This window comes from Mauremys mutica, chromosome 11 (assembly GCF_020497125.1).
Source record: "Mauremys mutica isolate MM-2020 ecotype Southern chromosome 11, ASM2049712v1, whole genome shotgun sequence".
Taxonomy (NCBI): Eukaryota; Metazoa; Chordata; order Testudines; family Geoemydidae; genus Mauremys; species Mauremys mutica.
Genome location: NC_059082.1, coordinates 6,119,742 through 6,146,400, shown reverse-complemented (window position 1 = coordinate 6,146,400; position 26,659 = coordinate 6,119,742). Strand labels below are relative to the sequence as shown.

Sequence of the window (26,659 nt, the reverse complement as noted above, 5' to 3'; positions counted from 1 at the left end):
GCTCCGACCAGCGCCAGCGAGCACGGACCCCAGCTCCCTGCCCCCGCCCGGCGGGATCGCCCTGCGGGGTCCTGCCCCGTGTGGGTCAGAGCAGCAGGGGGCGAAAGGGGCAGAGCGGCGGGCGGCGCTGGGCACGACCCCTCGCTGGGGCGGTCCCTCGCCGCAGGGACGGGCTGAGGGCGGGAACAGGGCAGGCGAGCGCCCGTCTCGGGGCACGGAGGGGAGTTGGGGGCGCGTCGGGCGCCGCAGCCTGTGCGCCGGGGGCCGGGCCGGGCCCGCTGTGGCGCTCTGAGGCGCGGCGCGGGACAGCGCTGTCGGGGCCGTGTCGGCATCACGGCCTGAGGCGCCGCCCCAGCGCGGGAGGCGGCGGCGATGGGCCAGCGGCCCCGCCCCGCCGGTGGGCGGAGTCAGCGCGGTGACCCCGGAAGGGCTGCCCCCGGGCGCGGCGACCCCGGAAGCGGTTCGCCGGTTGGGGGCGGGGGCGGGGCGCCGAGAGCGGAAGTGCCGCAGCGGCCGTAAGGAGGGGCCCCGGGTTCGGCTCCTCACTCCTGCGGCGGCGGCTCGCGCTCTCTGGCTCCGCGCACCATGGGCACCCGCGACGACGAGTACGACTATCTCTTCAAAGGTAGGCAGGCCGCCAGCGCTGCCCTGGGGGGGGGGAGGGGTCACCTTCCCGGGGCGGGGGGGAATCGCCTCCCGGGCCCTGCAACCCTCAGCACCGCCCGCAGCAGGGACAGCTCAGCCCGGAGCATCCCCTGGGCAACGTCCCTCCCCGGCCGGCCGGCCTCTCCTCCCCCCTCCCCCAGGCGTGGGTGGGTGTGCGGGGAGGGGCCCCCTCTTCTGGGCCGGCCTTGGGACAGCGCAGGATGCTCCAGGCTCTGTGCCAGGCCCCTGACTTGAACGATCACGGCCCAGGGTGAAATCTGACTCCCCTGTAACACCTTCTGAGCTAGCCGTACCCCCAACCCCGTCCACAGCTTGGTGGTCCTGGTTGGTGCGCCCCAGCCGTGGACTGAGAGGATGCCTTGAAGTGTATTCCGGAGGTTGCTTCACTATTAAAAAAAACCTAGTTTGTAAGCCACTTCCGTCATCATCACAAAGCCACCTCGGGGTCTCTGATTTTTCCCTTTTGTGGGACCGAGGAAATGGTTCGCGGAGATGCTTATTCGTGGTTTGATAGGGTAACACGTGATTTAACATTTACATTTCAGTTTCTAAGTATAGTCAGATTATAAGATGGAGACCTGCTATCTGAAGCCCTCTGTTTTGGAGGGAGCCTTGTGTTGTCAGGATCTTATTATTGCCCAACGAAGGCTGAATGATGATCACCAAAGATAAAACTCCAGAAACCCTTTTAGATTTCCTGCACTTGTAGAGTGTTGATTTTAAATATGGAGGTGTGAGTATTGCTATACTAGCCTTGTAGGGGATGGCTGTAGCTTTGGACAAAACTACTCTAAAATGACCAAATTAAAACTGCCCCAAGATTTAGTCTTAATGTGAAAGAGTCATCCTGGGCGGTGATCTTTGTGCAGTGCTAGGCTGCTCCTGAACTAAGAGAGCAGTCAAGGTGCTGAATAAAATAAGTAGCGGTTGTGCAGAGGGAGAGTAGAAGTCACTTCCTATTACAGTTTACAGGTTAAACAGTATTGTAAGGCAAGCTATGCTTTTTCAGGGGTTGACATTGGCATCATAAGCACAATTAGTTTCATGCAGTAGTAAATATTGCATTACTTGCCTCATACTGTGCTGGATGGAGTTCTGCTCCAGTGGTTACTATAACCATTATCTCACACCCACTGATCTCACTTCCTGTTTTGTCACTTCAAAGCTCCCGGAAGATTAAGGCAAAAATTCCTTGTTTTCCAGGGTCTAGACAGATTCTTCTCATTTTGGTTCAACTGAGTTTTGTTAAAGATGCATCAGAATGTAGCAAATGGTCCATTTATCTTTCTGCCAAATGAAACAGCAGTTGTTGGAAATGTTCACAAGTAAGACATGCTGCAAAAGCACAGTGAAATGGTGACAGTATTTACTGACTTTAAAGTGAACACTTAAATTGCCTATTTTGAAAATATTTCAGATATAACCACATGCTGTAATACTATAGTGGAAATCTCCATGTATTGAACACTGGATTAAAATATTAGTTTGTACCTTGTAATAGCAAAGGAGATCTGAAATGTTACTGTTATGACAGTAAGGATGGACCTTGAAAGGGAGAATGCAAAGGTTTTCTCCCCCTATATTTAACTGCAATAACTTAAGTAAACTTTTCTGTATGTTCTTCCATTTGGAAAGCAGCTTTTTACCATACTTTTCCCTAAGTACAACCATCTGTCAGGGTAAATGTATATTACAACTAAACCCAAGTCAGGGAATCTGGTTACAACAGCAATTGTTACCTGGCAAGGTTACAATCCATTTTCCTTTTGCAGTATAGAAAAGCCATCTTGGTGGTCATTAATTTGAGCACATCCAGTGCTCTTGTCTTGGTTACTCTACTGTTTACACTGAATTATTAAACCACCATCCTAAAACACAAGCACTACAAAAATTGTATAAATTGGACATATTAAAGGATAAGTCTTTTGTATGAAAAATTGCAAAATTAGTTTAAATTTATATAAACTGATTACTTCTTTAATCCAAATGTTACATGTTTATCTCCAGAAGAAGGAAAAATGCAAGAAAATAAAGTGAGCATAAGGGAGGTCTTATGGATGAGGCGACTGAGTTCAATCTTCAACCTACCTTAAAGTAACAGGGGTGATATTTTCTATTCCTGCTCTTCTCCCTCCCTCCCCAGTGGATTAAACACTCCTCCTCCCCTGTTTGTATAGGACCTACAATGTTTGTTCTGCAGAGTCAGAGACTGACAACCTTATCTCCAAATCTGGCATGTAGGGTATGGGCCAACCTACACTACAAGTGACAACTAAGTCAGAGGAGCTGTTGCAACTTAGCTGTCTCCCCACTCTGTTGTTCAAGACTTGAGCATGGTTCAGTGGGACCTACAATAAATTGGGTTTTGTCATTTCTGGCTGTCCCACTCCAATGTGTTGCCCTTCAGGTGCCTATCTTTGGACTGCCTGAAAGACAGCAATGGCCAGAATACTTGGAGGCTGCCCTGCAGAAAGCAGATGAGATCTGTGATCTCCAGTCACTTTTTTTACTCTTATTTTAGGGGGGAAAAAGTTGACAGCCACTACCCTCTTATTACCCTATTTAGGATTAGATCTGAATTTATCAATATAATTTTTATACCCATGTTGTAGAACCAGCCTGTTATCTAAGCAGCAGATCACGCCTTAGAGTAGGCAAACTGTTGCCCACTGTGAGTTTATGTATTGGATATGTTATACGAATCTTAAGATGACTTGGCTGCACATTGTCAATTACACCTTCTGTGAAACTTTTCCATGCTCATCCTGATCTTTCAGTTCTATAAAAATCTTTTGTAGGTACTATTCCAACCAAAATGATGGTTCTGTATTTATGGAAATAAGTTATCCAACTGGCTGGATGTTTCATTGAGTTACAGCTCAGTGAGCCAGCAAACTCTCACTTCCCCATTTCTGAATTTGGGCCTGACTGCACTGACAATCAGCTGACTGTTAGATATGCTTGACAGGAGGAGTTATTGCATCTTGCTCATTTTTCTCCAACTTGATTACTAAATCAAAGAAGCTCTGCTAAAGCTGCCCAAACCTGTTGGTCTGGGTTTCAGACCTTGCATTACTGTCTCATACTTGCTCTGTTTATGGAAAAACCTGTCACCTGAAAGCCACTGCTATTTAGAATGCTAGTAAACCCTATTTGGGCCTCTCTCTCCATTACAAATGAAGGGATTTTCTTGTGATGTAGCAAGTCTCATTGCTGCCTCTGATGAATGTAGAGAACAAGATTTGTATTTATTCATTTGTATTATAATATTACCTAGAGGCTCCAGCTGGGTTGTGTTACACACTACAAATACACAGAACAGTCTGTCCCTTACCCCAAAGTCCTCTGGTGTTAGTATAAGATGAGACAATTGGTTTTTAAAACAAAGGGGGAGGGCACAAGATTAACAGTGAGAGGATAAACATAATGTGTTATCACTGCTTAACAACTGCCTAGCCATTGTAGAGAGGGCTTTGGGTTTTAAGGAGAGATTTGAAGGATAGTATAGTAACTTTTCAGACTTTATAGAGTTCCTCACATGGATAAGGGATATAAAGACCTAAAATATAGGAAAGGTTTGTTATTAGATATGGCTCTCTGTGGTGGGAACAAAAGCATAAATAATAAATCTGTGTTTTCAGAAGTAACCCTTCCATGCTTGTAAATGTGTCCTAAACTTTATGATGTTGCAGTTAGCTGTTGTATTCCACCCCAATCTTTGCAATTAGACAATGCACATTTGTAGTTATAGGTTCACCATTAATGTTTAAACTGGAGTCTAAGAATATAATTTCACTAGCTAGTTGAAATACTTGAGAAAATGGTTGCTTTTAAGCTTTAAGGCAAAGGTTAAACATGGGAACGCAGCTTTTGTCATGGGCTTTTCATCTTAATAGTTTGGTTTTCTTGCAGCCTAAGATGCTGAATTTATATACATGTTTTGGACTTGTACAGAACTCAATCTAGAGAATATAACAACAAAAAAATCAAACTACAATTACTAAAGGAATTTCATTTTGTTCACCAAAATACAGGACTTGCTATGGCAGTAGCAATAGTAAAACTACTAACATTTAGCTGAATTGTTACTGTAAAGTGTTGTACAAGTGCTTAGTATCATGCTAACACTAATTGCACTAGCTAAACGTAAATCGCATAAGGACTACCTTTTAATAGGATGGCCAACTATTAGAAATTGGAATCTTTCATTAATTTTTTTGATCTGCTAGATCAGGGGTCGGCAACCGGTGGCTCGCGGCTCGCCAGGGTAAGCACCCTGGCGGGCCGGCCCGGTTTGTTTATCTGCCGCGTCGGCAAGTTCGGCCGATCGCGGCTCCCACTGGCCGCGGTTCGCGGTCCCAGGCCAATGCGGGAGGCAGGAAGCGGCGCGAGCCGAGGGATGTTCTGGCCGCGGCTTCCTGTCTCCCGCATTGGCCTGGGACCGCGAACCGCGGCCAGTGGGAGCAGCGATCGGCCGAACTTGCCGACGCGGCAGATAAACAAACCGGGCCGGCCCGCCAGGGTGCTTACCCTGGCGAGCCGCGAGCCACCGGTTGCCGACCCCTGTGCTAGATGGTGGACATTCTAGCTTTGGTGGTGTCACATGTTTAAAGGACCATGGCAAGAGTTTTAAGCCTGGTTTAATTTCTTTAATTGCCACTCACAAGAAAGCAGTTTCCTAAACTGTAAATAGATTTAGGCAATCAACAGTTCAGTTGCTATTACAGTAGATGTCAAGTATAATATTTTCCCTGTTGCACAGTGGTTAACTATAAATATCCCCAAAGATCTGTTCACTTGGATGCTGTTCTCAGAGATTTGATCACACTGAGGATAAAAACAAAGCCATATTTTTTTATCTTCATTCACAAGTAACAATCAGACAACAGCAACCTGGCAGGGGAGAGTGAACTCACAAAGGAGAAATAATGTTTTGCAATCAGACTAGATGACTAAAAATGAAGTGTCTCTATTGAAAACTGAGAAGACACTTGCCGAGGCGCCTTTTAAAAATACTGTATTCAGTTTGTTTGCTAGCAAAGAATAATGAGCTGAACTGTTCAGTAAGAAAGTGGCTCTTGGGAAGCTGGGTTATGGAAGCACTGTGGGCCTCATTCTGCAGCTGTGAAGGCTGTGGCTGGTACAGATGCCCAGGCTTAATGCTCTATAAGCCTGAGTCATCTTGTAGCTTTTTTTTTTTAAATATACACTTTCTCCCATCTGCTCTCCCTACCTTGATACTTCTCAGATCCCAATTGCCATATGCAGATATAGACTGCTCCAAAGTATGGGACTGTCTTACATCCTCGATCAGTGACTGCTAATGCCTATGTCTACACTGGAAACTTCAAAGCGCTGCCATGGGAACGCTCCCGCTGCAGCGCTTTGAAGTGCTAGAGAGCTCTCTCAGCGCTCCTGGTGATCCACCTCCAGCATGGCTCCCAGTGCTCTGAGCCTGTCTACGCTAGCGCTTTAAAGCGCTTAGACTTGCTGCACTCAGGGAGGTGATTTTTCACACCCCATAGCCAGCAAGTGAGAGCGCTATAAAATGTAAGTGTGGACAAGTCCTTAGGCCTCGAAACAAATGCCATAAAACCCATTGGAAACCCCAAAGTTGCGTATATAATTACTTTCCAGCCTTGATGGTTAGGACCTTTGAATTACAGTAACTCCTCACTTAACCTTGTAGTTATGTTCCTGAAAAATGTGACTTTAAGTGAAAATGTTAAGTGAATCCAAATTTCCCCATAAGAATGAATGTAAATGAGGGGGCTAGGTTCCAGGGAATTTTTTTTCACCAGACAAGACTATATTATATACTGTGTGGGTATAAGTTTTAAACAAACAGTTTAATCCTGGTACACAGTGATGATTGTGAAGCATGGTTGAGGTGGAGGAGTCAGAGGGTAGGATATTTCCTTTACTGTTAAATGATGAACTAGCAATTGGCTGAGCCCTCAAGGGGTCACTCTCTAAGGGTATGTCTACACTAACTGCAGGATAGTGATTGATGTATTGCATCTCATCTAGACACAATAGATCAATGTCCAAACATGCTCCCTGTCGACTCCAGAACTCCACCAGGGCGAGAGGCAGAAGTGGAGTCAATGGGGGAGCAGCGGCCGTTGATCCCACGCTGCGAGGATGCAAAGTTAAGTGATTCTAAGTTGATCTAAGATACGTCAACTTCAGCTACGCTATTCAGCTGAAGTTGCGTATCTTAGGTCGATTCCCCCCCCCGCGCGCCCCCCCCCAGTGTAGACCAGGCCTCACTCTACAAGGCAGCAGGAATGGAGAGAGGGGAGACATCGCAGACAGAGACACACACCCTATGTGTGAGAGGGAGATATGCACATTTCCCCTTTAAGTACACTGCCTTGTTAATTAGATCAGCTTGCTGAGACCACAGCTGCTGCAAGCTCCCTTCCTCCTGAGCCCTGGTGTGTCCCCCCGCTCTATGGAAGATGGGGTAAGCGGGGTGCAGGGGGGGGCACCTTGACATTAGCCCTCCTTCTTCCTTCCCCCCTCCCAGCAAACAGGAGTCTCGGGAGCAGCTCTAAGGCAGAGGGCAGGAGCAGCACATGGCAGGGGGGAGGGACAGGTGAACTGCAGGCAGCTGCTGCACAGGGAACTTAGGGGAGTGGGGAGCTGATAGCGGGGGCTGCCTGTCCACCCTGGTTCCAAGCCCCCACCAGCTAGCTGCAACGGGCTGCGCTTCCTGCAAGCAGTAGAGAAAGCAGGTGGCTGCCAAACGAGGTTAGAAGGGAGCATTGCACAACTTTAAACGAGCATGTTCCCTAATTGATCAGCAACATAACAACGTTAACCGGGATGACTTTAAGTGAGGAGTTACTGTACACGTTGATCATCATTGTTTTTCTCCCACACTTCAGTTTTGAACAGGATTTTAGTAGCTGTTGTAACTTTTGGAGCTAGTGCACAGTATGTTTCTATCTGAAAGCATGGGATCAAGCTTCTGAATGATTTAAAATGTTAATTTTTAAGGATTCACAAGAATATTGGATGGTATCAAAATGCCAGAATTGAAGTGGGTATGTGTGGAGGGAAGAAGAGACTTCTTTTAAAGTGTTACCAAATTTAGTTTTCATTATGTGTGTGTTAGCTATGAACAGCTTCTTAACAGTTTTAAAAGAATAATAATTTTGCCTTTGCTTTGCCTCTGTCAGGCTTAGAGCCGAGTCTTATCTGCTGATGTTGTGCAAAGTTCCCCTGCCATGTACAAGGGGAGCTATAATGGCCCAATTAAGTGGAGAAAAGAGAGAGATGGGGAAGTCTGATATTTTCTTCACTTAATTGGATCACTGTAGCTTCTTTTGAAATTTGGCACAGTAACTGTTCACTGATGTCAGCAACAGCATGGGACTCCGGCTAGCTGAGAGAGAACCATGGCAAGTTTTGTGGAATGACTGAAGTTTTTCATGTGTAGTACTCAGGAAAAATAGCAAAAATATTGGTGATGGTGGGAGCAGGGATAGCTAAACTAGCTGATAGCCATGCTGCAGGGTCATACTACACAACCTGCTGGGGATAGGGAATTTGGGGAAAGCAGAAATTTACCAAACAAGAAAACTCTTCAATCCCTAGCGTAACAGCTGGATGCTAGGAGTTTGATTATAGGAGGTAGAACTTGGTAAAAAGGGTTTTGAAGGGTTCCCTCTCCCAATAACTTCTATGGGTATGCAATTTCGGTCATTGTCAAGCTATTTAAAAACTTGGCCTAAACTTGCCAGAAGAGATTAATATATTCCAAAGCCAGAAGGGACCATTGTGATCTTTAGTCTGACCTCCTGTATAACAAAGGCCATAGAACTTTCCCAAAATAATTCCTAGAGCAGATCTAGGAAAAAATCTAATCTTGATTTTTAGAATGGTCAGTGATGGAGATGCCACCATGACTTTAGTAAAGTATTCCACTGGTTCCTTACTTTTACCATTAAAAATGTACACTTTATTTCCAGTCCGAATTTGTCTAGCTTCAACTTCCAGTCACTGGATCATGTTATACCTTTGTCTGATAGATTAACTAGGTGTTGCCCATGTAGGTACTTGTAGACTAATCAAGTCACCCCCTTAACCTTGTTAAACTAAATAGATTGAGCTCTGAGGCTACATCCACACCAGAAACTTCAAAGCACTGGTCATGAGTGAGTACTGGGAGAGAGCTCTCCCAGCCTCCTGGTAATCCACCTCCATGAGGGGATTAGCTCCGAGCTTGGACTAGCGCTTTAAAGTGCTCAAACTTGCTGCACTGGGGGGGGGGGTGATTTTTCACAGCCCGAGCCAGCAAGTTAGAGTGCTATAAAATGTAAGTGTAGATAAGCCCTTTGTCTCTCAACATGCCTTTTAGTTTCTAATAATTCTCCTGGCTCTTCTGACCCCTCTCCAATTAATAACATCCTTCTCAAATTGTGGGGACTGGAACTGGATGCAGTATTCCAGCAGCAGTTGCACCAGTGCCAAATGCAGAGGTGAAAACCTCTCTACTGCTACTTGAGACCAACATCCTGTTGCGTTTCTGGCTGCACTTTTCCCCTCACCTCCTTCTCCACGCACTCCCTATCCGTGGCCCCACAAAGTCGCGGGACCTCCTGGTCAACCTCCTCCTCGCCCTGGCTAAAATGGCCATCTACGTGACCAGGGAGAGGCGGTTGGCCAATGGAGACTCCTGCGACTGTGGGGCTTGTTTCCGATCCTTAGTCCGTTCACGTCTCCGGGCGGAGTTCCTCTGGGCGGAGTCCGCTGGCTCCCTTGACGCCTTCGAGGAGCAGTGGGCGCTGTCCGGGGTTCTCTGCTCGGTGTCCCCGTCAGGCTCCCTTCTTATGACCCTTTGACCGCACTCCTGTCCCTGTTCTTTTATTAGTTGTCCCCCGCAATTAGTGGGTTTCTGAGGCCCTGTGGAACCTCCCCTTAGGCTGGGGGGGATCCGTTAGCATGGGGCGGGCTTTGCCCGCCCCGTTTCCCGGAAACCCAATAGATACTGCTATTTGAGATTCCTTATGCTTATGCATCTAAAGATTGCATTAGTCCTGTTGGTTACTGAGTTTTGCCAACAAAAGGAAAAGCCTATGGTAAATTGTCAGGTGACACTGATACAATTAATACTCCTGAGGGAATTCTGTGCAAAAAAAATTTCTGCACACTATTATAAAATTCTGCCAAGTCTGTCAATAAACAAATGAGGCTCCACCGGCTGCACAAAGGTGGGAGATCAACCTGCATCCCCTCTCCCCCAGGACATGGACTCGACAGAGATGTTGCACCTGACCCAGACACAGTGCACTGGCTGGGCCTGCCTCAGAAACACCCTGGGGCCCTCCCCATCCCTGTCAAGCACACTGGGTGTGGGCAGGCAGGCTCAGCCCAGCAGCATCGAGGTGTAGAAGGGCTTAGTGTGTGTGTGGGGTGTGGAGTGAGAGGGGCAGTCTGGGTGTGGGTGGCTCAGTGGGGATCTGGATGCACAGGGACTTGCTGGGAGGGTTCCAGGTGCAGGTGGTTAGGCCTCAGTGGGGGTAGAGGGGGTCTGGGTGTTGGGAGTCCAGGTGCATAGGGGTGGGGCTTGTCAGGGTGGGGGTTTGAGTGTGGGGGCTCAGTGGGGAGTGGTCTGGATGCAGGGGTGGGGATCCAGATCCAGGGGGATCTGGGTGCAGAGGTTGCTGGGGGGAATCTGGGTATGGGGGCATCCAGCTGCAGAGGGGCTGGGTGGACAGCCCCCCATATAGTGACTCCTCCCCCTGCAGCTAAGGAGCAATGGGGCAGGAAGTGGAGCTGGGGAGTCTGACCAACTCTGTAGTGGAAGTGTGTTCCTCCACCAGCCCAGCTGGGAATAGCCGCTGAGCCCGGTGGCAGGGTAGGAGCCACCAGCCGGGACATCCCCAGCCCTGGGGTAGGGCTCAGGAGAGCCAGGTGTGGGTGGCTTGGTGTGGGAGTTCTGGGTGCATGGGGTGAGGCTCGGCTAGGGGTCTGGATGCATGGAGGGTGGGGGTCTGACCTGGTACCAGTCAGGGCATCCGCAGCCTCCCCACAGTGATTTACCTCTCAGCTGGCTGCTCTGGGCACCCGCAACCACTTGCCCACGCTGCTGTGGAGGGGCATGTGACCACTCTTGTGGCTTCCCTTTGCTTCTGGGTCAGAAAGACATCTGCAAATTCTGCATGTGCACGGTGGAGAAGAATTCCCCCAGGAGTAAATTAAATAGACTTGTCTCTTGCACCTGGGTTGTTATATTCCTGCATCTCCTATGTTAGCAAAATGAGCTGTGGGAAGACAACTGAAATGTGACAATATTGAGCTGTCATTCTTGAATAAAAGCCAGATTCGGTCTGTATCAAATGTGGACGTCACAAGCCTAATAAACTACCCGATCGCTAAACAAATGGTTAACCGAGACTTTGTGCTGCGTACAGCTTCTGCAGCATGGCTAGCTTCTTGCTGAGTCAGCTGGCAGAGGAAGTCAGAAAGATGTTTTCATGAAGGACTCCCTCTAAGGCCATTCTTGATGCTAATGTATGTGTTGCTTTTTGTGGCAAGGGGGGAGTTCAGAAGATGCGTCACTGGTGCGATGGCCTTTGTAATAAAGGAAAAATCCTCTTACCAGTGTTGCTTTTTGATTTTTTTTAAATTAGGCACAGAAGACTCAGAAGCAGTGGGCAGTAACTGGGAAGGCTGTCACGTTAAGCTGCAGCTGTGCTCTCTGCAGACTTAGAACTCAGCCTGGGCTTGGTTTTTAATACTTGAGCTGTGTTTAATTACACCATTCCACTCTTATACCTTGAAAGAGTGTGAGTATTTCAGAAGGCATCCTCAACATACTTGTGCTGGAATACCTCCATTTTTAATGCTAAATCTGAGGTGCTATGAGCAAATATTGCAGATTTTAAAAACAAAAGCTGCCCAGCAAAATCACCTGCCATGCAATTGTGGGCTCTCCTTTGCTGTTGCTGGCGTTGACTCACTCCCAGCTGCAAGGTGATCTGCCTTCCTTCTCTAGGCCCTTATTTATCCTGTTTATTTTCCCTGTTATCAGTGCAGTGTTTTATCACTGTCAGGGCATAGGACTATCCTGCTGGGCTGTTGTGAATCAAAGGAGTGGCATGGCTAGAGTTTGAATGTGTCACCTCCACTCTGTTGTGAGCCCTTAGGTTATACCCAAACTTACACCTTTAACCTCAACAGCACAGCCTGCTCCAAATAACCCTCACAAGATCATCACTTTCTCCAGGAATTGGATTTTGGACCTTCTGTCAATCTCCCTTCTTCTGCAAATGTATCCATAGCTGAATCCCCAAACCATAGCTGGGGTGAGGTTTGTGGTGTAGTCCTAAGGGGTCGGGTTCCTGGGTCTCTATGAGCTGGATTTAATCGGCAGGTGAAGTGGTGGGGGCTCTAATATCTTTCAGCTCCACTCATTCTGGAGCTGGGCAAAGGCTAAAACGGCTCAGGTATGATGGACTGCTCTAATTTCTACACTGGCTAAAGCAGCATCCTAAAGCAAATTCTACCAGCAGAGGACTACTGAATGTGTTAGGGTGCAAGCAAAGCCACAACCCACCAGGCTCAAGAAGGTGACAAAGCTGACTGACCATGTTGGTTTTTTGCATCCCAGGGATTCCCCTGATGATAGGAATCCCTGAATTTCCCCTTGGGGAAGCTTGTGGTTCCCTACCAAAAGACACAAAGGAGATCTAGTTGAGGGCCAGGATCTGGTCCATGGGTCTCTTGTTTCAGAATCACAACTGGCAAGCTCCAGCTGACTTTACTCCAAGGATCGCCTTGATGTGAAATTCAAGTTGTTGGCCCTTATGAGGTGCTCAGATATGACTCATTACCCTAATAAGTTGCTAGATAACTATGGAATATTTTACTACTCTGTGGGAGATTAAGATTTGAATTAAACAATGGTAAAAAGACCCTGTTCAAACGGTGCTGGATTTGGTATCTCCACTTGTTTGGAAGCATGGAGAATATTTGAGCAGTTACATTTGCTGCCGCCTTTTGCCCACATCTCCTTGTGAAAAGTAATTGTTTCTGTGCATAAAGCAAATTATAAAAATTGCTTGGCATATATTTGCGGATGATGTGCAATTCTGATGACACTTTTGTCTTGTCTTTAGTTGTACTTATTGGAGACTCTGGTGTGGGCAAGAGTAACCTCCTTTCTCGATTCACTCGCAATGAGTTTAACTTGGAAAGCAAAAGCACTATTGGAGTGGAATTTGCGACAAGAAGCATTCAAGTTGATGGCAAGACAATAAAGGCGCAGATATGGGACACAGCAGGACAGGAACGATACCGAGCTATAACATCAGCGTAAGTGATAAGTACAGTGTATATTTTTACTAGAACTAGTGTTTTTGGTTTCAGTTTTCTCCTGAATCTGAGAGAAATTAGAACTCAGAATCCTTTGTGCCGTAATGAATGCTGGAAAACATCTCCCTGTAAAATGGTTAAACCTGAGACTGGTAAAAGCATGGTATTTTGTAGGCAAACTTACTGAATTCTAATGTCCTTGGCATCTGTGTGGTGTGATAGGTTTCAGGAGTAAAAATTGTCTTCAATGTTACATATTTCTATTAAAAATTCTGAACTTGATTGATTTAGCCCCATTCAGATATACTGAGTGTATGGGGCTATTTTAATATTGGTGAGAGGAAATGGGATATTTGAGATCTTATCAGATGTCGCTAAGCTATGGATGGAAGTCTGGAGTAGCAGTCTTGACCCGAACCAAACCCCAGGTTCTTTAGCTAGTCTCTGACCAAGTCATCTTACTTGTCTGCTTCTCTGTCCATCTGTAAGTGGCAATATTACTTGCCCACTGTGCAGGGCCAGATTAACTCTCCTGTGGGCCTGGGGCTATTAGATTTTTTTGGGAGGCTCTGGGGGTTTGGCATGGGGGAGTGGGCTCAAGGCTGGGGCAGGGGATTAGGGTGTGAGAGGGGGTGCACACTTTGGTCAGGAGGCGCATAGCTCGAGTGGCGCCTGGTTGGCGCAGCAGGGCTAAGGCAGGATTCCTGCCTGCTCTGGCTCCATGCTGTTCTGCTCCCTGAGGTGGCGGCATGTCTAGCCCCTAGGCAGAGGGGCCAGGCCAATCTGCAAGGTGCAAGCTGCCCGTGCCCACAGGTACTGCCCTGCAGCTGGGGGGCAGGGGCAGTGCACAGAGATTCCCTGAATGCCACTCGCCTAGGGACTGCAGGGGCACATCAGCAAGCCAGTGCTTGCAGCTCTGGGCTTGGGGGGGGGGCACTGAGGCTCGGGGACTGGCCCACAGCATGGAGACTTGCCATGAGCCGGATGAAAAGAAGCAACAGGCTGCATCAGGCCTGCGGAGCCCCCCTTATCTGCAGCCCCTGCATTAATCTGGCCCTGCCACTGTGTAAAGAGCTTGGAGACCCAGCTAACTACAAACTATTTATAACCCCTTTTTTTTTTTGTACTTTGAGGTTTTATCGTAAAAGCAGAAACCCTAATAATGCTGTAGTAGACACTAGTCCCCATGCAGCAGCCTTAGCTAATTGGAATAACTGTCTGGCTTAAAGTGGAAGGTAAATGAGAACAAAATGAACTTGGGTGTGCTTCTTCTAAGACCGGATTGTCAAATAGCACAATCAGTCAGATTTGATTCACCTTCTGTTAAGGCACAGAGGAAGACTGTTTGAATCATGTTTGTTGCTGATTCAAGAATACATGTCTGCCCACAGGTACTACCGTGGGGCTGTTGGGGCTTTGTTGGTTTATGACATTGCCAAGCACCTCACCTATGAAAACGTGGAGCGATGGTTGAAAGAACTGAGAGATCACGCTGACAGTAACATTGTCATTATGCTGGTGGGTAATAAGAGTGATTTGCGTCACCTGCGCGCAGTCCCTACAGATGAGGCCAGAGCTTTTGCAGGTTAGTGGATTAAATATAGTTTGTTGATGGGAACCCCTCTCTGGGGATTCAAATTCTTTGCAGCCAAATACAGGCAGGCTTTTAAAGAACAAAGGAGCGAGTTGTTACTGGCCCTCTCAGCCCACTGTTAACACGCTTCCCTATAGACATCAGAGCTTTTCTCTCAGCAAGCAGCCTACTGGCACCAATACTGATGCCATTCCTTGGATCAGCCAGAGGCATTTGTGCTGTGACAATATCCATTTAAACCAAGATACAGCATCTCATGTGTTCCTGAGCTTTAACACTCTCAGGGATGCTAAGATCCTAAGTCTCTTGTGTAGTAGTACTGCCAATCCCTCCAACCTGCCTTTATTTCATCGGTGGCATGTGAACCACTGGCTGGGCGAGGCTATCCCCCAGCCCCGCCCCTTCCACACACACCACAGGAGTCCAGAGGGTCTTCCCCCACACACACACAGCTGCCGGCCTCCACCTCAGGCTAGCATCCCCAGCCAGGAGGGTGTGCGCTGCTGAGCAGGAAGCAGGATGGGGGAGGGGCAGAGAATGGGAAGGGCCACACCTGGCTGTTTGGGGGAGGCTGACTCTGATACCCGCTGCCCATGCTTTATTTAGCTTTTACAGCTGTAGACACAGAAGTGAAGGCAGCAAATATATGGACATGGACTGTTCAACTTGATTTTGAGCACCCCCAGCAGGTACCAAACTCAACCGGTAAGGCCTTTTCATGAAATGAGAGCTTTGTCTCTCAGACTCATTGACTTTAAGGCCAGAAGGGACCATTGTGATCATCTCAGTAATGTGAAATTAAATTCTAGGGTCACCTGCCTGGGTCAGTCATTGCCATCTTCATAAATAACAAGTTTCAGGTCAAGTTTCTTTTGTACTGGAATGTGGATTTGGGTTCCCTGCATTAATAATAGTTAGTCACTGATTTATGCAGGTCCTTGCACACAGATTGTGGCCAAGTGAGGATGTTTGCATGCAAGTAGGACGACACCAGAAACTGCATTTTTTTTGGACTCAAAATCCCTGAGGATCATTCCCCTTTGACACAGGGGGCAGCTTTGAGATGCTTGCAAGGGGATTTCCCCCTTTCATGTAACACTTAACATCCAAACTTGAGGCTGAGAGAATGGAAGAAACCAACATGGAAGTCAAGTGTAAAAGAACTAAACCTGACTCTTTGCCTCTCCCTGCACCGAGTGATCACTCATTGCCTGAGGTGACTCACACCTCAGTGCTCTGGTGACACTGAAGTGAAGTTCCATAATATCTTGGGGGGAGGGGAAGAGAGGGGTAAAGTTTGGATACCAAGCTCTCCTTTACATGACACTGGAACAACACCCCAATCTTACCCCTTCAGAAGCGGCACTACCTCGTTCAAGAAGTTACACCATAGTGCTGCTGTGCCAGGGCGGAGGTAAGGGACTAGCTGAGGAATAATCCTAGAAGCCCCCCTTGCTCCCCCAGTGTGTGGAAGTACTATAAAGCAGTGTCTCTCAACCTTTCCAGACTACTGTAGGCCTTTCAAGAGTCTGATTTGTCACTTAAACTTACAAAATCAGGCATAAAAATACAAGAGTGTCTCAGTTCACTATTATTGAAAAGTGCTGACTCATTTTTACCATATATTATAAAAAAATCAACTGGAATATAAATATTGTACTTACTTTTCAGTGTATAGTATACAGAGCAATATGAACAAATCATTGTTTCTGAAATGTTAGTTTGTACAGACTTCGCTAGTGCTTTTTATGTAGCCTGTTATAAAGCTAGGCAAATATCTAGATGAATTGATGTACCCCTTGGAAGACCTCTGAGTACCCCCAGCGGTACACATACCCCTGGTTGAGATCCACTGCTATAAAGTCTCACTAGCACATACTGGGGTGATAAGCCTAGGGGTAGACTGGTGCCTAAAACATGCAGCATGTGAGAGTGTTACTGGCAGTGGGCATTCATGGCAGGTGGCCATCCTAGTGTCCCCTCATGGCATGGGGAGGTCCTGCATGGTTCCCTCAGCTACCTCTCTTCTGGAGTTCAGAAATAAACCACCCTCATCCAGAGTCTTTAAACAATATTCCCTACTTTTAGGGTCTAATTTATTTAGTTTTAATAAAGACAGCTTCCCTTTAGGTGCAGGGGTCCCCCAGCCTCCTCCTTGGTACAGGAGCCCACAGCCCAACAAGGGGGGCTGTGCTCATTAATTCAGGACAGCTGTGGTCTCTAACCAGTTCTTCCCCAGCTGGCCCTTCTTACCTGAGTGCTTTTCTCCCTGGGTTTGAAGAGCTTCCTTGGCAGTGACTTTCTCCTGGTGGTGTGTCACTGGTTTCAGAGAAGAGGCAGAATATATACAGCCCTCTTTCCCAGAGCTAGTCCTGGTTGGTTGGAAGAGCAGGGAGCCTTGCCCCACCCTCTTTACAAGGCTCCAGGCCCATGACCCTTAAAGGAACAGTAGCACACATTTTCCACAAAGTATTCTCCCCATAGCTGCCTCTGCCATTTTCTTAATCCCTTGAGTACCTCAGAACTCCCCAAATCTCTCAGCAGGGCTATGCTACAGAACAAGGCTTGGCTGACCCCCTAGGCTCTACTGTCCTTAAGGGGACAGACTACCCCGTTATAGCACTGTTCTCCTTGCCCCCTTTAGAAGAGAGAACATTTGTTTTCATAACTACACTTATATCCGTACACAAGGTTTTCAACACAGACTGCAATAAATCCAGTCTCTGGCACAGGAGGAGTGCTTGATGAGAATCGCTTGTGTGATGCCTGCATTGTAATTTACGATCTTTCTGCCCACACAGAAAAGAATGGCTTGTCATTTATCGAGACATCTGCTTTAGACTCTACGAATGTGGAAGCTGCTTTCCAGACTATTCTGACAGGTGAGCCTCGTAGTGCTTTGTGAGGTCTGTCTGTGTGCTGCTGAGGGGAGGAACTGCAGATTGCATGCAACTTTGCCATTTAAACATGCAATTTTCCCTAGATGTAGAGACCACAGGCCAGATTTTCTAGCCTGCTGGTTACAGCATTAGCCTAGGACTTGGGAGACCTGGGTTCAATTTGCTGCTCTGTCACAGACTTCCTGTGTGATCTTGGGCAAGTCACTTAACCCCTCTGCGCCACAACTCCCCATCTGTAAACAACGGAGAGAGCCGCACTACCCTATCTCACATGAGGGTTGTGAGGGTAAATACCTTAAAGATTGTGAGGCACTCAGGGGCCAGGCAGGTACATTAGATGTCCTCTGCTCTGCACAAGCAGTATGTAGTGGCTGGAAACTGGCCACATCTAGAATTTCCAGCGGGCATAGCCAGCTTGAACCCCACCTCCTGCAGTCCATGACATAGTAGGGCAAGAGGAGCCATGGCTGCCTGCAGCATGTCGAGTTCCAACAGTTCCCTAGTTGATTGCTCCTTATGAGCTATAGCCAGCCAGTGCAAATGAGAACAGCCCAGAGGGCCCTCTAAACTGCTAGAATCTACACAAGACCAGGACTGGAGTAGAACCAACTGCGGCATCGGAGAGCTCCTCTGTGGTGCCCTTGCAACTGTACTCATCAGTGAGTCTAGCCCAGGGGTTCTCAAATGGGGTCTGGACCCACCAGGGGGTCGCACCCCAAACCCTGTTTGCCGCTAGCATTTATAATGGTGTTAAATATATAAACAAGTGTTTTTAATTTATGAAGGGGGGTTGCACTCAGAGGCTTGCTGTGTGAAAGGGGTCACCAGTACAAAACTTTGAGAACCACCGATCTAGCCCATATACCTTTGCATCTATCCTGTGCCTGGCTGGCTGCCCTGTCTTGGTAGGAGTGCAGTCCTACTTCTAAAATATACCTGTCTCTGTATTGTTCAGCACCCACCCAACCTCCATTCCTGTGCTAGCAGGCACTAGTCTGTTTGAATGTGTTCTTATCTGGAAGATGCCCATGATAGGCCAGAGAATTTAATACTTTGTGTCTTTAAAATGCACTGAAGAGGGCCAGACTGTCAGCAGCTATATTAGAATGTGAAAATGTAGGAGGAGATAACTTGCATGCAATCATTCAGTATTCATGAATTACCTTGGAGATTACTTTGAGGCAGGACAATTACTTATTGCAATTGATCTTGTCTGAGCTTACATCTGTTGTATGAACAATGAAGCAGTCCTTGCTGACTCCTAGGTAATTTGCATGTTTTGCCAAGAACAGACAGGTATTTGTTAAAAAACAAGGGAAGTACCCAAAGTGTCAGGATTTTTTTGAGAGTGCTACATGTTTGAGACAGATTCTCCTTCATGAATTTCCTGTTTAATAGAACATCTAATTACTGCAATTGAAATTGCATTTTTAATGTTTCTTGGAGGCTCTTGAAAGGCTTTTTTAAACCCCAAATCCCTCAGCATCCCTGTATAGTACATAAGTGTAGCCATTTTACAGACAGGTGATTGGAGGCCCAAGGAGGTTAATTGACTTGCTCAGGTCCATGTAGAGCTGGGGGCGGAGCTGGAATTAGCATGCAGGAGTCCTGATTCCCAGTTTCTGCTCTAACCACTGTTTGTGGCTCCTTTGTTAAAAAACATCAGATCAGTCAGTGGTGATTACTGCGAATACTAAAACTGGACAACACAAGGAGCATTGTCAACCTGCATCTCTCTCTGCGGAGTATCTACTGATGCTATTTCTGGGTGTGGGGCAGGGGAGCGGTTGATGTGTAATAAGTAGACAGCATTAGACAGGTGCTAACCAGCTTGTTGGAATTCCTATCTTCTCCATCCATTTCCATTTCAGGCAGTCTGCAAGGTTCAGCCTGAGGCATGCCCGTTTTGCACAAGTGTTTTGGGAGAAGCAGTCTCTCTAACTGCCCTCCAAGTCCCAGGAACCACATACCTTTGCCATCTCCCAGGGTCATGTACATTTCAGCATGTGATCAGAATGTATGTCCGAGTGTGCAGCGTGTATTTATGGATGTGTTCTACACTTCAAACTGAATAGCTTCTCTTCAGCTACGCTGCCTGCCCCATCTTGACTGGTAGGGGGTAAAGACCCTTGGCACAGGTGTTAGTATTTAGCTTATTAGTTCAGCTCTGGCAGTGCAAAGGAAACAGAAATCTGGAAATCCAGCAGATAGAATGCTGTGTACGTTGGTTTCTTCCAAAGCTGTCAAATTCTGTATAACTCAAACTCATCATCAGATTGCCCCAAGTTTATTGCTGCACTGTACTGTTCCATAAAGGCATTTACTGAGGCAAAAAGTTTGTTGTTTGCACGAGGCTGCTGTCTTAGCTACCTTAGCACACAGCTGGGTGACAATCAGACTAATATACTGCTAATGCCATGGGGAAGCAATTTACCTCTTGGGCAATAGCTAGATGAATGAAGGTTGTTTTCAAAGCAGCCTATACTAGCTTGTTTTATCAGCATCTTTTATTCCAAAGTTGTTTTGGATTATAGTTAGTGGACATTCTATTTCCGTGCTTAATTTTCCTTTACAAGGTGCTTTGTGTAATCGGAGAATAAGTGAATCAAATCCTGCCCTCACTGGCTTCTGGAAGGTTTGGTTGCTGCTCAACAAATGTAGATGTTCCCTGCGTGTTGCGGTGACAGTATTTTAGATAAAGAATTGTCGGGCATGCAGATGGTGTTTCTGTTCAGGGGGAGTTGGATCATGTTTGAGGAAACACTTCTACTGATTAGAGAGCATGTGGCTTGTTCTAGCTGAGCTCCTGTGTCAGGGAGATAAAATGAAGTAAATATATTAGCAGCAGGTTGCCTCCATCCACACTTCAACTGGTGTGTGAAGGATGAATGTTCTCCCAGTAAACTTCTTGATAACGCTTGTCATAGCTGGCTCTTTCCAGCCAAAACCTACTAATTATGGGGGGGTTACTTCAAGTGTGTGAAATTCAAATTGGTTGGTGCTACCCAGCCCCTGCTTGCTCTGCACAATTTACTCTTGGCAAAGGGTTATGTCCCTGACACCTCTACAAATAGGATGTTTGAGGGTGAAGCATTTCTTATGGCTCTGATCTGATTTGCTTTGTAGAAGAATAATAAACCTAAAACCCGACAGGCTAATAACCAATGTGACACACAGAAGTGGAGACTCAATGTTCCATCATGTCCCCAGTGTTAGCAGTGCTGGAACCGCACTGTAAACAGGCTGCGGCTGCTGTTTTCCACATCTAGTTGCTTATGCAACCCTGCACAGAGCTGGTCTGACATGGTGTTTCAAAGTACTGGCAGCCAGCCTGTAGTAGGCCTCTCAGCCCTGCTAACTGCACTTCAGCTGAACTGGTGTTACTTATAGCGGGAGCCATTTCTCTGGAATGTGTCGGACCAGCGAGGCCAACTTCAGGGTTCTCCAGAACCCGATAAGAACAGTGTCATTCACAGCCTTTCATTCTTGTTAAAAGCAGCTTTAAATGTTAGGGTTTGTGGGTATGGGAAGGATGATTCCCCTGGTGTTATGGCAGCTTACACATGTACACGTACTGCACCCCGACGGCGCGGGGGGGGGGGGGGGGATGCCCTTTCTTAGCTCATGATGGGGGGGTAGCTGGAGTAGAAGCTCATACCTAGTGAGCGCCCAGCTTGGGGCAGGGTTCAGCTGCTCGGGAGTACAGGTTCTGGACTGTTACCAAATCGGGCAGTGTCTGTCCTTCTGCAGCCAAAGCAGATGATCCAAATGGCCTTGTTAACAAGGCAACATTTAGACCTCGAGGGCCTGATTCCCATGGCACTGCTGCGCACTGCTCTGGCAATGCACGGGGGCCTTACAGTGAGTATTTGTTACAACTACGGCCACTGTAAAATCCTCTGCATGGCCAGAGCAATGGACAGTGGCCTTGGTGTAAATGGGAATCTGGTCTCAAGTGTGTGACATGCTGTCTCCCCCCCGAATCAGCCTCTTTCTTGCAGCTCTGTCCTTCCTCTGGGGCTGCCTTCTCTCCTAGTGATTTGTAATGTTACTTCTGTGGGGGGTTCCCACCAATGACAAACAATCTGGGGATTTGCCTGTTACAGAGCTTGGTGCGCCTAAGAATGAGGGCAACGTAGCAGTGGCCTAAGCAGGCCCTGTGCAAGGTTCCCCCTAGATCAGTGTTTCCCAAACTTGGGACGCCGCTTGTGCAGGGAAAGCCCCTGGCAGGCCGGGCCGGTTTGTTTGCCAGCCAGCAGGTAAACAAACCGGCCCGGCCCGCCAGGGGCTTTCCCTAAAGAAGCAGCGCCCCAAGTTTGGGAAACACTGATCTAGGGCAATGTCACTTGCCGAGCCCTGTTGCAGTGCAAGGCCTCTTCTGAGCAGAGATTGCCAATTACAGTGACCCGTGCTACTTAATAGGGACTTGGATTTTGTTGTTACTGAATGGAGTGTAAAGTATTAATCTCTCTCCTCCCGCATATCTTCATTGGCGTGGAATCCTTAGGGACTGCCCAGTTGTATAGCATAGGCCTGCATACGTTGATAATCTTCGTGCAGGCCTCAGAGCCTCTGCTGCTGATGCCACAGGATAAGGCCGTGCGGCAGGCAGGCTGTAGATATCACATGTCAGACCAGTGTAAATTTCAGCATCCAAAGGAGGAATCAGCAGTGCGTCAGTCTGTGAAATGCCATCCAATTCTTGGGTAGTGGTGGTGAGAGAGCTTGAAGCCTGTAGGATATGGGGACAGGAAAACAGAAGCTTCTCTTTTGTAAGTTGCAAATCTTTGCTCATAGCTATGGAACAGGACGGGTGTGATGTCTAATGTTACAGGACTGTTAGTGCTAATGCAGTGGAGTGTTTGCTCGGGAATGCTCCTTCATGAAAATACTGTGTTCAAGCTTGGTGTCTGCAGAGGTTATCCACTGCTGAAGTGCTGCTGGTGAGTTATAACTATAAAGGCAGCAGCAGTCACTTGTTCTTAAATAGTAATAGGTCAGATTCTGCCCTTGGACGTGCACAGGAAACTCTACTGACATCAGTAGGAGCTGTGTGATGGTAAACCTTGGCCTGAAGATCTTGGCGCCTGAGGCGCTCCGATTCCATCCCACCCGACCCAGCAGTACTTCAGAGTGAAATGCCCTGATGCATGATGAGCTGCATGTGTTATCTAAAGAAGAGTTTTCAAGTGTTCCATGGGAGGTGATATGGTGTGTGGGTTTTTGGCTTGTAGAACAGACTTTTTATGGTGCATAAACTCAGAGCGTGCGCCCTTAGAATTGCTATCTCTGCAATTCTGGGGACCTGTTGGAGGAATGTGTGTGTATTTCATTGACGTTCACCCCATTTACAACCTGAATTTGCTCCTATGCACAAGAGACCATTAATGCTATTTCAGGCTGCTTTGGAAAGATAGGACAGAAAACTTCAGTAATTCTGAAACCAGAAACCCTCTTCCTTTCAGTGTGGCAACTGCTGGGTTTGCTTATATCAGCAATTCACGTGTGTAGCCAACTGTGTCAAACTGAGATGATCCTAACAGGTTCTTCCTCTTGTATTTAATGAGATGTGGGATGTGTCAGTTCTGAATCCCCAACTTGCTGCTCTTCTCTGAACGAATGTGCCACTGACAGATATTGATATTTTCTTTGTATTCTCAACAAGCCTTGTGCACTGGACTCATGTGATTCTGTCCAGTTGCCCTGCTAGTCAGCATTCAGATGGCTGTATGCACTTGTGCTGTCTGTCCTGCAGGAGAACTTCAGGTTTGACTTGCCTGTTCGGTCCCTTGGTGACTGCATTTGCTGGGGTTTAACTTTGTTCACAACTTGTTCAAAACGCTGCCCTTTCCCTGCACCTTTATTTGCTGGAAGACCTTTTTCTCACACACTTCCTGTTAGTTACAGCAGCAGACACAGAGCTGTGTGTATTCAGCCCTTAGCAGCAAATGTTAGACTTATCTGCACGTTTGCTCAATTTGCTTGTGTTGAAATGTCCGGTTGTTCAATTCTAAGCAGTTTATTGCTCACATTCTGAACAAATGCTACTCTCTAGTGGAAGAAATATTTCTTGGTTTGGGGTTAAATAAGGTACCAGTCAGGCAATTGTTATCGTACCGATAACTGACTGGGACACTCCAAGAGAACTCGGATCACAGCTTTCTGTGCAGCGAGGGATATTTGCTGAGCTATGCTTTTTCCTCATTCTGCGCCAGAAGAAAGAGTAAAGTGCAAATGTCTTGTGCTCCAGCCCTCTGAACTTATATGGAACTCTTAGTGTATTGCATAGTGTGGAGCAGCAAACTGCTGGGTGGAGGAGTTCATTTATTTTCAGCCCCTCCTCAGAAGAACAGTTCCTCTGGCTGTAGCAGAGGGTGAGGCAGTACCAACTGGCATACTTCACTCTAGTTTGAAATCAGGGTAGCTTTGGACTGAGCTCAAAAAACTTTTCCACTTACCTAAGAAAAGCTTGGAAGGGGACTGTAGTTTTGAATAAGAATTTGCAAGAGAGTCTCTCATTTACTTCTCCATTTTAAGGTAAGTTTCCTTGCTAAAGCCAGCTGCCTGCCCACGGTCATACTGTCCTTTCTTTCTCTTTGAGCATTTGAGATGCACTCACTACAGCTGCAGAAATGCTTAATGCCCCTGGTCTGCTTTGCACTCACTAACTCCAGGACATTTTGAGGTGAGGCTTCAAATCAAAGTATGTGCTGCACCTCTGAGGCACTAGGAATGGAACAAGAATTTGAGCTGAGCTTTCCATTTCAAACTTTTTCTTTTAGTTTGGAGCCCAAATTTTGGCTGTAGATTTAAAGTCCGATCTTTGCTGTTCAGACATGGAGTACTTTCTGTAACTCTCCCCAGGTTGTGTGTCATGAATCTAAACAGAAACAAAGCTTGTCCCATACTCTGGACACCTCTACATAATTTTTTACAATCTAAGACTGCTTCTCCCAACAGCAAATACATCAGACATAAGACAGGCCTGAGGGTCTTTTGGAGCAGAGGAGCAACTGCCTCTTTGAGCTCTTTCCAAAAGGTGGGACTGTAGCAGCCAACCAGCTCCATTCAGCCATGCTAGCATCTCCAGATGTATCCACAGCCTTACGATCATCAGGAGCAAAAGCCATATACAGCTCTTAAAAACTAGCATGGGCATTTTAGTCTCCCATAGCCTAATTCTCTTGCTAGTAAGTTCTGGCTGCAAAATAGCTCTCTTCAAGGGAAGTAACAATAAAAGCAAAGGTGTAGGGAACTATAAGTAGTCTTGTAAAAAAGCAAATGAGCCTTAGTCACAGGATAGTGGAAATGTGGTGGTACAGATGAACTGATTGTGAAGATACCTATATGATGTAACCTACACAGCTGTGCTTCTCATTTTGTTATGAGGTATTGACGAACTTTGCTGGTTTATATATAAAATCCAGAAGATGCTAAATTTGAGTAACTTATTGGTGTTGCTGTGATTGAAAATATGTGCATAGTAACTGGTTCCTGTTCTCATTTTGCAGAGATCTATCGTATTGTTTCTCAAAAGCAAATGTCAGACAGACGTGAAAATGATATGTCTCCAAGCAACAATGTGGTTCCCATCCATGTCCCACCAACCACTGAAAACAAACCAAAGATGCAGTGCTGTCAGAATATATAATTGTTTCTTCTTTCCTAAAAGGCTGTGTATATTCCCCAGGTCCAAGATTTAAATATATTTGTAATTCTTGTGGTTACTTCTTTGTGTTCAATTACTTCCTCTTATTATTCCTTCTGATCTTTTTCATGTCTTAACACTTTGATTTTAGTGTTAAAATCATTATTGCTTCCAAATGGCTGCAGCATTTTCACAACTCTGACTCGCCAGTCTTGGTTTAATATTCTAATTGATTACTTTCCAACACGATGACCACCAGTTGGGTTACTGAATGTCATTTTGTAATCCAGCTCAGAAATGTTAATTCTGACCTTCCCAAAACATTACTGTCAATGTTAGTGAATATCTCTGGGCTATTTAAATGAGATCATCTTTCCCCACTCCAGCTGTTATGTCTTGCATCCAAAAATTGCTCTTAAATGCAATTTTACAGTAAAGCTAAATGTTTCAGTTACATCTTGAGGTGGTCAAGGTATGTGGGTTTTTATTACTAAATATTATGGCAAAAACAATTCTTGTTTTGCAGCTAAGCTGCAGACTTCACTATGTGCAATGGGGCTCTTGAGTTCTAATTACTGTGCAAATGAGGTCATCATGGGAGGAAGTGCTGCTGGGAGGCTGAAATGGGAGATACAGGTAGGAGCTCATTCAAGGTGCCTCTTCTGAAATAAGACAAAGCAACATGAGCTAAGTAACGGATTCACTTTTCTCTCTAATATTGGAACTTGCAGCACTTTGTGTTGCCCGGGAATTGGACTCCATGGTACAGGCAGTGTCAGAGGATGAGAAAGTTCTTCCTTTCCACAATGAGTAGAAAACTTGAGGGATATTGTATCATGTACCCAGAGTTTGTTTATATTAGCAAATGCTTAATGCTGGGGTCACCAACTTCTGTGATGTCTAAAGAATTTATGAAGGACTCTTGTAACAGTGGCTCCACTCATTGGTTAGGATAATCTGGAATAGTTTTCTTATTGAAAGTGTGTGCGGCTAATAGATGGATTTCAGTACAAGTCAGTCAGCAGTTGACGTAGACTGAGGGATAAGGTTGTGAACTGTGCCTTCTGTCACTACACTTTTGAAAGTACTGCATAATTCTCTCTCATCTCCAAACTGTCCACTAAATGGTTTGAGTTATTGGCACTTAAACTCCTGTAGTATTTAAAAAGCTATGAAAAATGATTGGAGCGGGGTGGGTGGGAGGAGACACATTCCTCAGACACTGATACAATCAACCTGGAACATCTGTATGTGGGCATGCACAAATTGCTGCATTTATTAGCCAACCTTTCTGTCTTGCGGTGCTCATGATGTGTAAGGCACACGGAAGGCATTGCTGTAGTCAGTCTCTTTTTTTTTTTTTTAAATCCATTTCTCCTGTTGGTGTATCAGTTCTGAAGATGCTATTGGATCTGTTTGTAAATTACTTTGTATTTTATGCACGTTCTGTAACTTGATTCTTTTTTTAAATATTGATTTAAAATAGTCATTCATGATAATAAAGAATTACAGGGGACTACTCCA

The 26,659-nt window shown here is 46.4% G+C and overlaps 1 protein-coding gene across 1 annotated transcript; it reads left to right on the top strand.

The window, feature by feature from the left end:
* The first annotated feature begins 467 nt into the window (after positions 1 to 467).
* Positions 468 to 26,659, top strand: RAB11A (RAB11A, member RAS oncogene family). The gene is made up of 5 exons (XM_044979795.1): positions 468 to 625; positions 12,798 to 12,993; positions 14,385 to 14,578; positions 17,389 to 17,469; positions 24,999 to 26,659. Exons 1-5 carry the CDS (start codon positions 586 to 588, stop codon positions 25,136 to 25,138), a joined length of 651 nt encoding a protein of 216 aa, XP_044835730.1. The 5' UTR covers positions 468 to 585; the 3' UTR covers positions 25,139 to 26,659.